Source organism: Cetorhinus maximus, chromosome 15, assembly GCF_964194155.1.
Source record: "Cetorhinus maximus chromosome 15, sCetMax3.hap1.1, whole genome shotgun sequence".
Lineage (NCBI taxonomy): Eukaryota > Metazoa > Chordata > Chondrichthyes > Lamniformes > Cetorhinidae > Cetorhinus > Cetorhinus maximus.
In genome coordinates, this window is record NC_135893.1 from 55236077 (window position 1) to 55251309 (window position 15233).

The 15233-nt window shown below is 44.5% G+C and overlaps 1 protein-coding gene across 1 annotated transcript in view; it reads right to left on the reverse strand.

Annotated features, from left to right (window-relative positions):
• The window catches only part of LOC144690692 (interleukin-21 receptor-like), a 103142-nt gene that overhangs the window by 40773 nt on the left and 47136 nt on the right, over nucleotides 1-15233 (reverse strand). The window contains exon 8 of the mRNA XM_078558439.1: nucleotides 1230-1314. Within this exon, the coding sequence (XP_078414565.1) occupies nucleotides 1230-1314 (85 nt within the window). The remainder of the gene's footprint in view (nucleotides 1-1229; nucleotides 1315-15233) is intronic.

Here is a 15233-nt window from a genome sequence, read left to right on the forward strand (position 1 = left end):
TAAAGGGAGTAGCTGAGTTGCTTTTGCAGAGAGCTGGCATGGACACAATTGGCTGAATGGCCTTCACTGTTACAACCATAGTATGATTTTATTTGACCCCATGCTTGGTTTTTAAAAGGTAGCAGGGTGTAGGAGGCAGGTAAGGACTGAAGGGGGAGCAGTTCCAGAGTTTTGATGAATGTTGATTTGGAGGTGGGACAGTGCAGGAACAATAAACAGGTGATGTTCCCATCATAATGGGATCAGTAAAAGGGAGGGAAAAGAGTGAGAAAGAGATCCCCCGTGAGAGGGGATCACCAACGGAGAACAACCTGTTTCTATATCCTGCTCACTCTCTGCTGAAGTTAGTACTTACTGGTTATTTTCGTGCCCAAGGCTCAGTCAGCTTGGGTTTGGCAAAGAAGGTCCCATGCTCCTTCTAGGTAGGAGGAGTCCCATTAGGACGGTAAAATGAGTATTAAGACACTGTCTCGTTCCAGCCCCAACAAGACAACATCCCACCATGAGACAAGAGAGTGTCTCACAGAACACCTTCAAATAAAGAATACTAAAACTTGGATCCTTTTTAAAGGGTGAGGGGAGGAAATGGGACCTTGTATTGTCAGTTTCATAGGCATAAATCAAGTGTAACAAGCACCAATTTTGGGGACCAAAGTCCCATGCCCAAAGTACACCTGAAAGGTACCCAACCCAATATCTGGTTGGGCCATCTTTCATTAGTTACTGGTTCATAACTTGTTTTAGGCACCCCTCAGGAAGAACAGGTTGTGATTAGTGGAACTGGGCTCAGGCCGTCTCCTTTAGGATTCCACCGTGTTGCTGCAGCCCTAATTTTTGAAAACACTCACTGAGGAGCCAGACTGCTCCCCGAGTCCACAGTATCACAATTGCTTCTTCCACCGCCAACCCAGGACTTGTCAATGGCTCATATTATGCTAATTAAGCCAACTCTGGGCCAGTCTCAGGCATCATAGTTTGGGCGCTCGCACCAGACATCCATTTCAGGCCCAAATGCAAGCCTGAAGGTATTTCCAACCCTGTATTGCTCTGCACTGTAGTTATGCAAGTGTCACTAACCTCCCTCCCCATATCACTCTACACTGTAATTACATTCCTATGTTGCTGGCTATTTTAATTTCCATGTCCCTGCCTTAGAGTTGAGGCATTTGCTCTGTGCTGCAGGAATCCCCAATATTCAAACTCCCATTAAACATCTGATGGATTATTACCGTGAAATTTCCTCCGTGATCCACAAACAGTGGTTTGAAGAATGGGGCTGGATTGGGAGTCATCACCCACAGTTTCTTCCGCAGTCTGTAAAATAAGAAGAGTCAGTGAGAGAAAGAAAAAGAGGGAGTCAGAACCTGCATTTATATTTCAGTTTATTGCATCCAAAGGCTGCGCACAATTAACTCCTTTTAAAGTACAGACATGTAGGCAAATGCAGCAGTCATTTTTGTACTCTATTAAAAATTGCATTGTGCATTTTGCCCACATGAGGCTACTATACACATATGTACCAGCAGAAGGGGCCTAAGGGAAATAAAGAAGGATCCACTGTTTTAACAGCATGTGCAGTTCTGATTCTGAATGCTCCTTACTGAATATCTTACTGTTTCTTCCCAAGAACTTCACAATTTTGTGCACATCAGACCACCAATCAATGGACTGCTGGAGGAGTGATTTCCCTCTCGGGTTACCCATTGAGAGCCCTTCAAATGGGGCAGAGATCCCAAGACAGAAGATTGTCTGGGGCTGGGTGAGTCAGTAGAAGAGCTGATAGCCCCAGAAATGTTCTACTTTCCACTGTGTCCAGACAAAACTTTCTAGTCTATGGGGTCCCGGCACCAACCCCTGTGTCAGCTTTGTATGTCATCCCTCCACTGAGGCTGCGGGATACCAAGAGTGAGGTGGGGACTGTGGAAAAACAGAACATTTAAAAATTGTCGGCTGATCTAAAACACAGTTGCCTTCAAAAAGAAGGAAAAATATTAAAGCCATACCGCATACAAGAAGTGGAAGAAACACAGAAAAAGGAAATAACTTTTAAAGGGGAAGTAAATGAAATGGAAAATAAATAATGGAGTATTAAACCTGTAGTGGATGGACACTTCACAGAGTTTAAAGTAGACACAGTGGGAGGAGTTTCTGTCCTATCTGACAAAGTAAAGTGGCTTAAGCGTATTATGCTACAGACTTCATCTATCAAGTTACAGGTTCCAGGTGGGAATACACTGAAAGTCATAGGCCAACACATGGTAAAATTGAAGTATAAAGATAGAGAAATCATTGGACCTCTGTATATCATCCAGAATCAAGAATCTTCTTTACTAAGCAGGAAGGCATGCTTAAAATTGAAGCTAATCTATAAAGTTGATCAAGTTGCTGATGAGCATTACAGCAATACATTCAGGAATGAATTTCCAAGATTATTTATAGGCTTGGAAAGTCTGAAGACTGAGTACCATATTACCCTGCAAACTGATGCTAAACCAATTTGCCTTTTTACACCAAGGAAAGTCCTTCACCCACTCTTGGACAAAGTCAAGGGTGGAATTGAGAACATGCTGTATCAAGGGGTTATCTCACCAGTAACCATGCCAACAAAATAGGTCACGTTCCAAGGCCAAGTGGCTCAATTAGAATCTGTGTGGATTTAATCATTGGAATGTGAGGTCCATAGTGAATGAGAGTCTTTCCAAACTAGCCGAAAGTGCTCTATTCACCAAACTGGATGCAAATAGTGGATTTTGGCAGTTGCCTCTGGACAAAGAATCCACTTTTATAGCACCATTCGGTCATTATTGCTTTAATAGAATTGCGATCCACTCCTGAAATTTTCCAGAGAACAATGTCTCAAACCCTAGAAGGCATGGAAGGAGTAAGTTGCAATTTGTACAACATGGCTCCACGAGAGAAAAGCATGACCGTAGAGTTGGAGTAGTCCTGAAAGTCTTACAGAATGCAGGCCTAACATTGAATGAAAAATGTGAGTTCGCCAAACCTATGATTAAATTCCTAGGTCACATTGTATGAGCCTCTGGAATAACAGTTGACATACAAAAAACAAAGGTGATCAGAGAATTTCCACAACCCAAGAACATTACTGAACTTCAGAGATTTCTCAGGATGGTCAACCAACGGGCAAGCTCCTACCAAATCTGGCAGAAGTCAATGAGTCTTTGAGACAGCTGTTGAGACAGGGTCAACAGTGTTTCTGGAAAGCGGACCAACAAAATGCTCTGAAATTTTAGCACATTATGACCAAGAGCTAACAACCATTATAGCAGCAGATGCATCATCTACAGGTTTGGGTGCAGTATTATATCAAGTACAGAGAAACGGTAAATGTAGACCAGTTTACTTCACCTCAAGGATTCACAGACACAGGGAAAAGATATGCTACAATTGAGAAGGAAGCATCGGCAGCAACAAGGGCGTGCAAGAAGCTCTCAGACTACGTGATAGGATTGCGGATCAAAATTGAAACAGACTTTAAGCCACTCATCACTCTTTTGAACATGAAAGTGATTGTGAAGATGCTGCCTAGAATCCAAGATTCTGATTAAGTTTAACGAGATATGACTCCATAACAGAGTACGTTCAAAGGAAGTACCAGGCGAAAGCAGACACGCTATTGAGGATACCTATCGAATGAACCAATCTAGAGGATATACATTTCATCGAGGAGGGGGCTACTGCAAAGAAGTTGCAAAGATAAAACAGGCACAGCAGCAAGATGATGAATGTGTCCAGACGAGAAAATAATGTCTGGAAGGGAAGACTATACTCCTAACAATCCAGTACCACAGCAGTACTTTGTACAGAGAAAGCACCTCACAATCATTGATGATTTCCTAGCTTTTAATGGCAGAATAGTCACTCTGAGAACATCAGCTTTATTTCTTCAAAGACTTCACCAAGGTCACTTAGGGATAGAAAAATGTCGAGCGAGAGCCCAGCAATCAGTCTAGTGGTCAGGCATGACTCGTTCTATAGAAGAAATGATTTCCAATTGTCTTATGTGTGCAGTGAACAGCCAAGAGCAAAAAGAACCACTATCAACTTCTACTTTTCCATCAAGACCTTGGGAGTGCCTTGGAATAGATTTTTATTTTATTTTAAAGGCAAGATATTCCTTATTGTCATTGATTACTAGTCAAGGTGGATTGAAGTGAACAGATTGCACAGCATCACGGTGGAAGCAGTCATTCAATCACAGAAGAGAATTTATGCAATCACATAGCATTCCGGACATTGAGGTGTCAGACAATGGTCTGCAATTTGCAAATTAATTATTCCAAAATTTTGCAAAAGGTTCTATATTCATTCACATAACCAATTCACTCACCTCAATATTCTCGGACAAATGGAGAAGCTGAAAGAGGTGTGCAAACCAAAGACTTAATGAAGAAGAATGAAGATCTTAAGTTAGCTCTTGAGTTACAGAACCTTCACTACAAAATGGTTTTTCACCATCAGGGTTGTTGATAGGAAGGAGTTTGAGAACACAGCTTCAACAGAAACTAAAACCCAACATTACCTTGAATGACCATTAGCAGGTAAAACAGTGTGAGGAAGAACAAAGAAACAAGACAAAGCTCTACAGCCACCCAGGAGGAGGACACTTAGACTGACAAAAGGGAGAGTGCAGAATGTCCTCGACCTCAGAAAGAGATTAGAACACAATCAGGAAGATTGGTCAAGAAACCTCGGAGACTAACCCTGTGAGGTCTGAGACCTTGTGGTGAGATGTAAGAGGATGTATATAATTGGGATAAAGTCTTGGGGGGAGATGTAGAGGGTTAACATCAGAAGCAAATGATGCTGTTGTAATGATGATGTAACACCACATGATTGCATAACAGAAATCTGGAGAGAGCAGAAGCTTCAGCCTCATGCAATGTTCTTAATATGTATAGAGTTGCTGTAAATAAAGAGCAATGGTTTTAACAAACTATAGTCTTGAACAGCTTACTTTGGGAGAATAAATAAACCCCAAAGAACTCCACCTAGACTCCGAACACATGATGAAACAGATATGTTTCAATGGTTAGGGATCTATAAGCCTGTGATCCATGTGCACTGCACATTTAATTTGGAAGGTACCATTTAATTCCAGTCAGAGATATGCAAATATGACATAATGACTTTTTAATAAACTCAAGTGCCTTCCTGCCGCTTCCACGTGGCATACAGCCGCCGTGCTGCCTGCATAATTCAGCCGAGAGTTCCTGGGGCTGGGTTTCCAAAATGCAGCCTCCCACGCAATTTTACAGCCCTCCCACCCCAGTCCCCACTCCAACGGCCTGCATTTAATTCCATCGCCTGTGCGTTCTCCAACAATTCACTGTGTGAAGATATGGCTCCTATCCTCTCTCCTCATCCTTCTAATTATTTTACTCCTTGTCATTGGCTCCCTAAACAGAGGAAATCGTCTTTCCCTACTTACCTTATGAAAACCCATCACTGAAAGTCTTTGCACAGGGAGTTGTGATTGAAGCACATCAACATTTGAGGACCGTTTGGACTGGGATAAAGGGATATGGGAACAAGGTGGATATGTGGGATTAGGATGCGGCTCTTCTGGAGGATTGGTTGGGTTGTTTCTACATAGCTATTCTGTATAATTGCAATGAATTATAATTCGAGGATAGCAGCCAATTCAAAGTGAGTTTCTGTAGGATCCAAGAGGACTGAACAGATGTGACTTCCGCTTTTAGGAAGACTACTGGCTGGTTTGAGGTTGATGCCACAGCTGCATGTTTTTATTTTTAGGTTCTGTTTGCCCTGCCTGCATTTTTATATTTTTAGTTAAGCTGACAAGCAGCTTCCTGAGGAAATGTGATTGAGTAAAAATGAGAGGAGGCGGCGAGGGACAACAGCCAAGCCAAGCTAGCAGAATGTCTATTTGATAGAAGTGGCTATGCAGCTTCTAGATGTTTTTCCACACTGCACAATACATCCCACAGCCTCCCCTAGACTCTCTGATTTTAGAACATTAATTCCACTAAACACCGATTTCATTATGCAATAGCTGATGTGGAATTGAGTCCTGCACATCAGCACACAAAGGACCCGATCCCCAGTCTATGTGGGGTTAGTTCCTCTCAACTGCACTGGAAGTAGGTGTTTTAATCTTCCTCCAAATATAAGGTGTGGTGATGGGTACCCGTATGGGCCCCAGTTATGCCTGTCTCTTTATGGGGTGTGTGGAACATTCCTTGTTCCAGTCTTATTCAGGCCCACTCCTACTATTCTTTTCTCAGTACATCGATGACTGTTTTGGTGCCACTTCATGCTCTCGTCTGGACCTAGAAAAACTTTGCTTCCAATTTCCACCCCTCCACCACTTTCACATGGTCCATCTCCAACACTTCCCTTCCCTTCCTTGACCTCTCTGTCTCAATTTACAGTGATAGACTGTCCACCAATATTCATTACAAGCCCACTGACTCCCACAGCTACCTCAACTACAGCTCCTCACACCCCGCTTCCTGTAAGGACTCCATCCCATTTTTTCAGTTCCTTCGCCTCCGTCGCATCTGTTCCGATGATGCCACTTTCCAAAACAGTTCCTCTGACATGTCTTCCTTCTTCCTTTACCGAGGTTTCCCACCAATGGTGATTGACAGGGCCCTCAACAGTATCCGACCCATCTCCCGCACCTCTGTCCTCACACCTCCTCTCCCTCCCAGAACCATGATAGGGTCCCCCCTGTCCTCACTTTTCACCCCACCAGCCTCTGCATTCAAAGGATCATCCTCTGCCATTTCCGCCAACTCCAGCATGATGCCACCACCAAACACATCTTCCCTTCAACCCCCTGGTGGCATTCCGCAGGGACCGTTCCCTCTGGGACACCTGGTCCACTCCTCCATCACCTCCTACACCTCAACCCCCTCCCATGGCACCTTCCCATGTAACCGCAGAAGGTGCAACACCTGCCCCTTTACCTCCTCACTCCTCACCGTCCAAGGGCCCAAACCCTCCTTTCAGGTGAAGCAGCGCTTCACTTGTACCTCCGTCAATTTGGTTTATGCATTCGCTGCTCCCAATGCAGTCTCTTCTACATTGGAGAGACCAAATGCAGACAACTGGGTGACCGCTTTGCAGAACATCTTCAGTCTGTCCGTAAGCATGACCCAGACCTTCCTGTCGCTTGCCATTTCAACACACCACCCTGCTCTCATGCCCACATGTCCGTCCTTGGCCTGCTGCATTGTTCCAGTGAAGCTCAACGCAAACTGGAGGAACAGCACCTCATCATCCGACTAGGCACTTTACAGCTTCCGGACTTAACTTTGAGTTCAACAACTTGAGACCATGAACTCTCTCCTCTACCCCCACCCCTTTTTGATCCCCCTCTTTTTTCTTATTCATTTTTATTTTTAAATTTTTGTTTATTTAGTTATTTTCCCCCCACTTATTTTCATTAACATTATTTATTTCCATTTTTATTCATTGTTTTATCCCCAGCTTTCAGCCTTTTCGATCTTTTTCCCCACTATTGTCCCCTCCCCTCCACCTCACCCCCACTAGGGCCATCTGTCACTTTCCAGAGCGCTTACCCTGGTCCGGCCATTATCACATTCTGCTTTCCACTCTTAATGTCACCATTAGCACCTCCTTTAGCCAGTACCACCACTATTAACAACACTTTGACCTTTTGTTTATGACATCTTTCGCAATCTCTCCTTTGCCTCCACCTATCGCTGGCCTTCTATCCAGCTTCACCTGTTCCGCCCCCCACCCCCCCCCCCACCCCTTCTCCTTAAACAGTATATATTTCACCACATTTCTACTCCCCTTTAGCTCTGAAGAAGAGTCATATGGACTCGAAACGTTAACTGTGTCTTCCTCTCCACAGATGCTGTCAGACCTGCTCAGTTTTTCCAGCATTTTTTGTTTTTGTTTCAGATTTCCAGCATCCGCAGTATTTTGCCTTTAACTTAGTGTTCTGATAATGGCTTTAGTTGCCTTGGGATCAACAAGAAATATCAGCTCCACTTTCTGGTCCTAATTACTCCACTTATTCCTATTGAAAATGTGTATGTCTTTCTTCGATGAGGTTAATATTGGTCTGGCCTATGAAGCCCCCATGGTGAAATATCCTGCCAACAGTGACTGTTGGATTCAGGCATGAAGAATGGAAGGGGTTTGATCCTTTGGCATCTTGCACAATGATAATGAATGGGAAGGGGCTTTATCCACTGGAATTCTGGATGATAGCAGTGATTGGGCAGGGATTTGGTCCATTGGAATTCTATGCAATGGATGTGAATTGGTAAGGCTTTGATCCAGTGAGATTCTGGGAATGAATTGGAAGAGTTTGGTTTGTTGAGGCTCTATACAATGGTATTTTGACTGTTTTTGATTCTATACAATGAACAAGCAGGGGTTTAGTTGATAATGGATTGGATGAATCCATGTAAAGTTACAAAGCTTGATCCAGTCTTTGCCTGATGTCCACAAACTTTCCAGTAGGAGTAAGACCATAAGACCATAAGATATAGGAGCAGAAGTAGGCCATTCGGCCCATTGAGTCTGCTCCGCCATTCAATGAGATCATGGCTGATCTGATAATCTTTAACTCCACTTTTCTGCCTTTTCCCTATAACCTTTGATTCCCTTACTAATTAAAAATCTGTCTATCTCAGCCTTGAACATTCTTAACGACTCAGCCTCTATAGCCCTCTGTGGTTAATCCACAGATTAACTACCCTCTGAGAGAAGAAATTCCTCCTCACCTCTGTTTTAAATGGGTGACCCCTTACTCTGAGATTATGCCCTCTGGTCCTAGACTCTCCCACGAGGGAAAACAACCTCTCAGCATCTACCCTGCCAAGCCCCCTAAGAATCTTATATGTTTCAATAAGATCATCTCTCAATCTTCTAAACTCCAATGAGTACAGGCCCAACCTACTCAACCTCTCCTCATAAGAAAATCCCTCCATACCTGGGGTCGACCTGGTGAACCTTCTCTGGACTGCCTCCAATGCCAGTACATCTTTCCTTAGATAAGGGACCAAAACTGTTCACAGTATTCTAGGTGTGGTCTAACTAATGCCTTGTATAGTTTTAGCAAGACTTCCCTATTTTTATACTCATTCCCTTTGAAATAAAGGCCAACATTCCATTTGCCTTCCCTATTACCTGCTGGATTTGTTTGCTAGCTTTTTGGGATTCATGCATGAGGACCCCTAAATCCCTCTGTGATGTAGCCTTCTGCAGTCTTTCTCCATTTAAATAATATTAGGCTCTTCTATTCTTCCTGCCAAAGTACATAACCTCACATTTTCCCACATTATATTCCATCTGAAAAGCTTTTGTCCACTCACTTAACCTGTCTATATTCCTCTGTATCCTCACCATTTGCCTTCCCACCTATTTTTGTGTCATCCACAGACTTGGTGATAGTACATTCATTTCCCTCATCTAAGTCATTAACATATATTGTAAATAATTGTGGCCCCAGCACTGATCCCTGTGGCACTCCACTAGTTACAGGCTGTCGTCCTGAAAATGCCCCCCTTATCCCAACTCCCTGTCTTCTATTAGTTAGCCAATCCTCTGTCCATGCTAATATACTACCCCCAACACCATGGGTTCTTATCTTATTAAGTAGCCTTATGTGGGGTACCTTATTGAACGCCTTTTGGAAATCAAAATATATTACATCTACTGGTTCCCCTTTATCTATACTGCTTGTTAACTCCTTGAGGAACTCTAATAAATTTGTCAGGCATGATTTCCCCTTCATGCAGCCATGCTGACTCTGCTTAATTATATTATGCATTTCTAAATGCTCTTCTATTACATCCTTTATAATATATGCTAACATTTTCCCAATGACAGATGTTAAGCTAACTGGCCTATAATTACCTGTTTTTTGTCTCCCTCCCTTTTTGAATAAGGATGTTACACTGGCAGTTCTCCACTCCTCTGGGGCTTTTCTGGAATCTAAGGATTCTTGGAAGATTACTACCAGTGCATCCACTATCTCTGCAGCTACTTCCTTTAATATCCTCGGATGCAACCCATCAGGCCCACAGGACTTATCGGCCTTTAGCCCCATTAGTTTCCCTAGTACTTTTTCTCTAGTGATAGTTATTGTATTTATTTCCTCCCCGCACCTTTGCCCCTTGATTATTTAATATTTTTGGAAAGCTATTAGTGTCTTCTACCATGAAAACTGATGCAAAGTATTTACTCAATTCCTCTGCTATTTCCTGGTTCCCCATTATTATTTCCCCAGCCTCATTCTCTAAGGGACCTATGTTCACTTTGGCCTCTCTCTTCCTTTTTATATATTTAAAGAAGTTCTTACTGTCCATTTTTATATTACTTGCTACTTTACCCTCAAAGTTTATTTTCTTCCTCTTTATTTTTTTTTGGGTCATCTTCTGTTGGTTTTAAAAGCTTTCCCAATCCTCTGGTTTACCACTATTCTATTAATCTATTAAACATTGTGGAGAGTTATAGGATTAACAGTCAAACTTCTTTGTATCATGGAACAATAGACTTTCCAATGTAAACAGGATGGCTCTGAAGTGTCATGAGGGGAAAGCATAACCTTGTCTTCTGTTCTGTTAAGCACTTGTATAAAGAAACACATGACAGTAATGACATCAGCCATGAGTATATTGAAGGGTAACTTTAGGGGCTAGGGTAATAAACATGGTAGAGGTAGAGGTATGGAAAGAAAGCAGTTGATAAAGCCAGTTTTTCAAAGGACTTGAGAACAGTTACATCAGGAAGTCTTGTTTCAGGGAAATAGGTTTGGAGTAAACAATTGCAACTGTTTACATGAATAGCATGTCTTTAAAGGATTTGGGGATAGGTACACTATGAGGTCTTATCTATATCATGTACCTTTAATGTGAGCATAATATGCTGTATTAAGGAGTATGATTTTCAATAATTCTTCAGAGGGCTCAAGAGATAGAACTTGAGTTGATGACTCAAACCGATCATTAATCAAGTCTGATCTATAGACAACATTACAGAGTGTTTTGAGATCACTCAAAAAGTATTCTTGTGAACTATAGGAGGAAGGAAATTGACTGCTAACAGGTTTTTTTTTCTCACTTTTTAACCCAGGGATCCTGGGCTATGAGGTCTGCTAATTCGGCACAGGAATTCCCAGAATGAGCCTGAGACATTGCTGTTCAGTACATCCAAGTCTCTAACTGAGGAGTACTATGTTCACAGAATGAGCCTGAGACATTGCTGTTCTGTACATCTGATTCTCTAACTGAGGAGTGCTATTTTCACACAATCACAGAATCACTGAAATTCAACTACAATAAGTGCCCTTAACGCAGAAAATTATCCCGAGGCACTTGGCAGGAGTGTAACCAGGCAAATTTGGATGCTGAACTAATTAAGAGATTAAGAGGTCTAAAAGTCTGGTCAGATAAACCAAAGAATTAGGTTTTAAGGGGTACTTAAAGGAGAAGGAGGTAGAGAGGTTTAGGGATGGAATTCCAGAGCTTAGGGCTTGAAAACAGCTGTCAAGGGGTTGGGCAAAGGATGTGGAGGATGCACAAGAGATCCGAGTTGGAGGAATGCAGAAATCTTGGAGGCTGTAGGCCTGGAGGAGATTACAGATATAGGGAGGATGAGGCTGTGGACGGGTTTAAACTCCTGGATGACACACTATATGGAAAGTTATCTAAAGGCAACAGCTCAACTCTGTCACATTCCCCATGTTGATGCTTTTCAATATCACCGCTATTTTACTTTTGTTTGATTGCGTTGATTGAAAGGACCACTTGAGACAGTTGACTGAGGATGTGGTGCAATATAACGTCACAAACATTAATTCATTCATTCATTCATGAAATAAGATTACTCCCAGTCAGTTTCAGTTATTAGTCTATTGGAACCATTACAGTGTGATCAGTTACTATTTACACGGACATCCCAGAAATGGGTGACTTCGTCAAGCTCCTCTGAAATTATTCTCTGTATTAAGCTCTATAATCTACATCTCCTCCCCTGCCATATCTTATCAACTAAGGGTGTTTCTACAACATTGTGCACAAGTGAGATCTGATCACTTTTCTTACAACCTTCGCAACAATTCGTGTGTGGAGAACATCTTTTGTGTAACAAACTATTGCACATAATGAGAGAAGGACTTTGAGCAGGAAAGGGCCAAGGAGGAGAATGGGAGAAGGTTTAGGGGAGAGAAGGTTTGACCAGATTTATAGAGAGTGTGTGTGTGCGCATGCGTGTGTGTGAGCGTATGTGTCTGTGTGTGGTGTGTGCGTGGGTGTGGTGTGTGTGTGTGCGCGCACGTGTTTATGGTGTGTGTGTGTTTGTGGTGTGCGCGCGTGTATGTGAGCTTATGTGTTGTGTGTTTGTGTGGTGTGTGAGGTGTGTATGTTTGTGGTGTGCGCACCTGTGTGTGAGTGTATGTGTGGTGTGTGTGTCGTGTGTGTGTGGGTGTATGTGTGGTGTGTGTGTGGGTGTGGGTGTGGTGTGGTTATGGTGTGTGTGTGCGCGTGTGTGGTGTGTGCACGTGTGCGTGAGTGTATGTGTGGTGTGTGTGTGTGTGCGGTGTGTGTGTGTGCACGGTGTGTGTAGGCGTTTGTGTGGTGTGTATGTGCGGGGTGTGTGTATGTGGTTGCGGTGTGTGTGTGGTTGTGGTGTGTGGGTGTGTATTGTGTTTGTGGTTGTGTGTGTGTGTATGTGTCGTGTGTGTGCGTGTGTGTGTTGTGGTTTGTGTGGTTGTGGTGTGTGTATCTGTGTGGACTATGTGGTTGTGGTGTGTGTGTGTGGTTGTGGTGTGTGTGGGTGTGGGCGTATGTGTGTGGTGTGTTTGCATGTGTGTGTGTGTATGTGTGTGTGTGTGGGCGCATGTATATGGTGTGTGTGTGTGAGCGTGTGTGTGTGTGTGGGCGTATATGTGTGGTGTGTGTGTGTGGGCTATGTGGTTGTGGTGTGTGTGGGTGTGGGAGTATGTGTGGTATGTTTGCATGTGTGTGTGGGCGTGTGTGTGTGGGCGTATGTGTGTGGTGTGTGGTGTGTGTGGGTGTGTGTGTGGGTGCGTGTGTGGTTGTGGAGTGTGTGTGTGTTTGGTTTGTATGTGTGTATGTATGTGTGGGCTGTGTGTGTGGTGTGTGTGTGACATGTGCGCGCGTGGCGTCCACGCGTGTGTGTGTGTGTGTGTGTGTGTGTGTGAAGATGTGGTGTCTGTGTATGGTCGTGTGGTGTATGTGTGTGGCGCGGTCTGTATGTGGTGTGTGTGTGTGTATCTATGTGTGGAGTGTCTGTGTGTGTGTGGTGTGTGGTGTGTGTGTGTGTGTGATGCCTGTGAGGGTGTGGTGTGTGCATATGGGCATGTGATGTATGTGTGTGGTGTGTCTGTGTGTGTGTGTGGTGGGTGTGTGGTGTGTGCTGTGTGTGTGTGCGCGCACATGTGTGTGGTGTGTGCATGCACGGTGTGTGTGTGTGTGTGTGTGATGTGCGTGTGGTGTGTGTGTGATGCCTGTGAGGGTGTGGTGTGTGCATATGGGCATGTGATGTATGTGTGTGGTGTGTCTGTGTGTGTGTGTGGTGGGTGTGTGGTGTGTGCTGTGTGTGTGTGCGCGCACATGTGTGTGGTGTGTGCATGCACGGTGTGTGTGTGTGTGTGTGTGTGATGTCTGTGAGGATGTGGTGTGTGCGTATGGGCGTGTGGTGTGTGTGTATGGTGTGTTCGGTGTCTGTGTGTGTGTGATATCTGTGAAGATGTGGTGTGTGTGTATGGTGTATGGTATAAGTGTGTGTTGTATTTGGTGTGTGTGTGGCGTGTTTGTTGTGTGTGGGGATGTGGTGTGTGTGTACATGTATGATGTGTGTGTGTGTGGTGTGTGTGTGTGGTGTGTGGTGGGTGTGTGGTGTGTGTGTGTGCGCGCACATGTGTGTGGTGTGTGCATGCACGGTGTGTGAGTGTGCGTGTGTGTGTGTGAGATGTCTGTGAGGATGTGGTGTGTGTGTATGGGTGTGTGGTGTGTGTGTATGGTGTGTTCGGTGTGTGTGTGTGGTGTGTGTCGGTGTGTGTGTGGTCTGTGTGTGTGTGGTGTGTGGTCTGTGTGCATGCGTGTATGGCATGTGTGTGTGTGTGTGTGTGTGTGTGTGTGTGTGGTCTGTGTGTGTGTGTGTGTGAAGATGTGGTGTCTGTGTATGGTCGTGTGGTGTATGTGTGTGGCGCGGTCTGTATGTGGTGTGTGTGTGTGTATCTAATGTGTGGAGTGTCTGTGTATGTGTGGTGTGTGGTGTGTGGCATGTGCGTGTGGTGTGTGTGTGTGTGATGCCTGTGAGGGTGTGGTGTGTGCATATGGGCATGTGATGTATGTGTGTGGTGTGTCTGTGTGTGTGTGTGGTGGGTGTGTGGTGTGTGCTGTGTGTGTGTGCGCGCACATGTGTGTGGTGTGTGCATGCACGGTGTGTGTGTGTGTGTGTGTGTGTGATGTCTGTGAGGATGTGGTGTGTGCGTATGGGCGTGTGGTGTGTGTGTATGGTGTGTTCGGTGTCTGTGTGTGTGTGATATCTGTGAAGATGTGGTGTGTGTGTATGGTGTATGGTATAAGTGTGTGTTGTATTTGGTGTGTGTGTGGCGTGTTTGTTGTGTGTGGGGATGTGGTGTGTGTGTAGATGTATGATGTGTGTGTGTGTGTGTGGTGTGTGTGTGTGGTGTGTGGTGGGTGTGTGGTGTGTGTGTGTGTGCGCACATGTGTGTGGTGTGTGCATGCACGGTGTGTGAGTGTGCGTGTGTGTGTGTGAGATGTCTGTGAGGATGTGGTGTGTGTGTATGGGTGTGTGGTGTGTGTGTATGGTGTGTTCGGTGTGTGTGTGTGGTGTGTGTCGGTGTGTGTGTGGTCTGTGCGTGTGTGGTGTGTGGTCTGTGTGCATGCGTGTATGGCATGTGTGTGTGTGTGTGTGTGTGTGTGTGGTCTGTGTGTGTGTGTGGTCTGTGTGTGTGTGTGTGTGTGTGTGTGTGTGGTGTGTGTGTGTGTGTGTGTGGCATGTGTGTGTCTGTGGATGTGTGGCATGTGTGTGTCTGTTTGTGTGTGTGTGTGGCATGTGCGTGTCTGAGTGGCATGTGTGTGTCTGTGTGTGTGTGATGTGTATGTGGCGTATGTGTGTCTGTGTGTATGTGTGCGTGTGCATCTGTGTGTGTAGTGTCTGTGAGGGTATGGTGTGTGCGTATGGGCGTGTGGTGTGTGTGCGGTGTGTTTGGT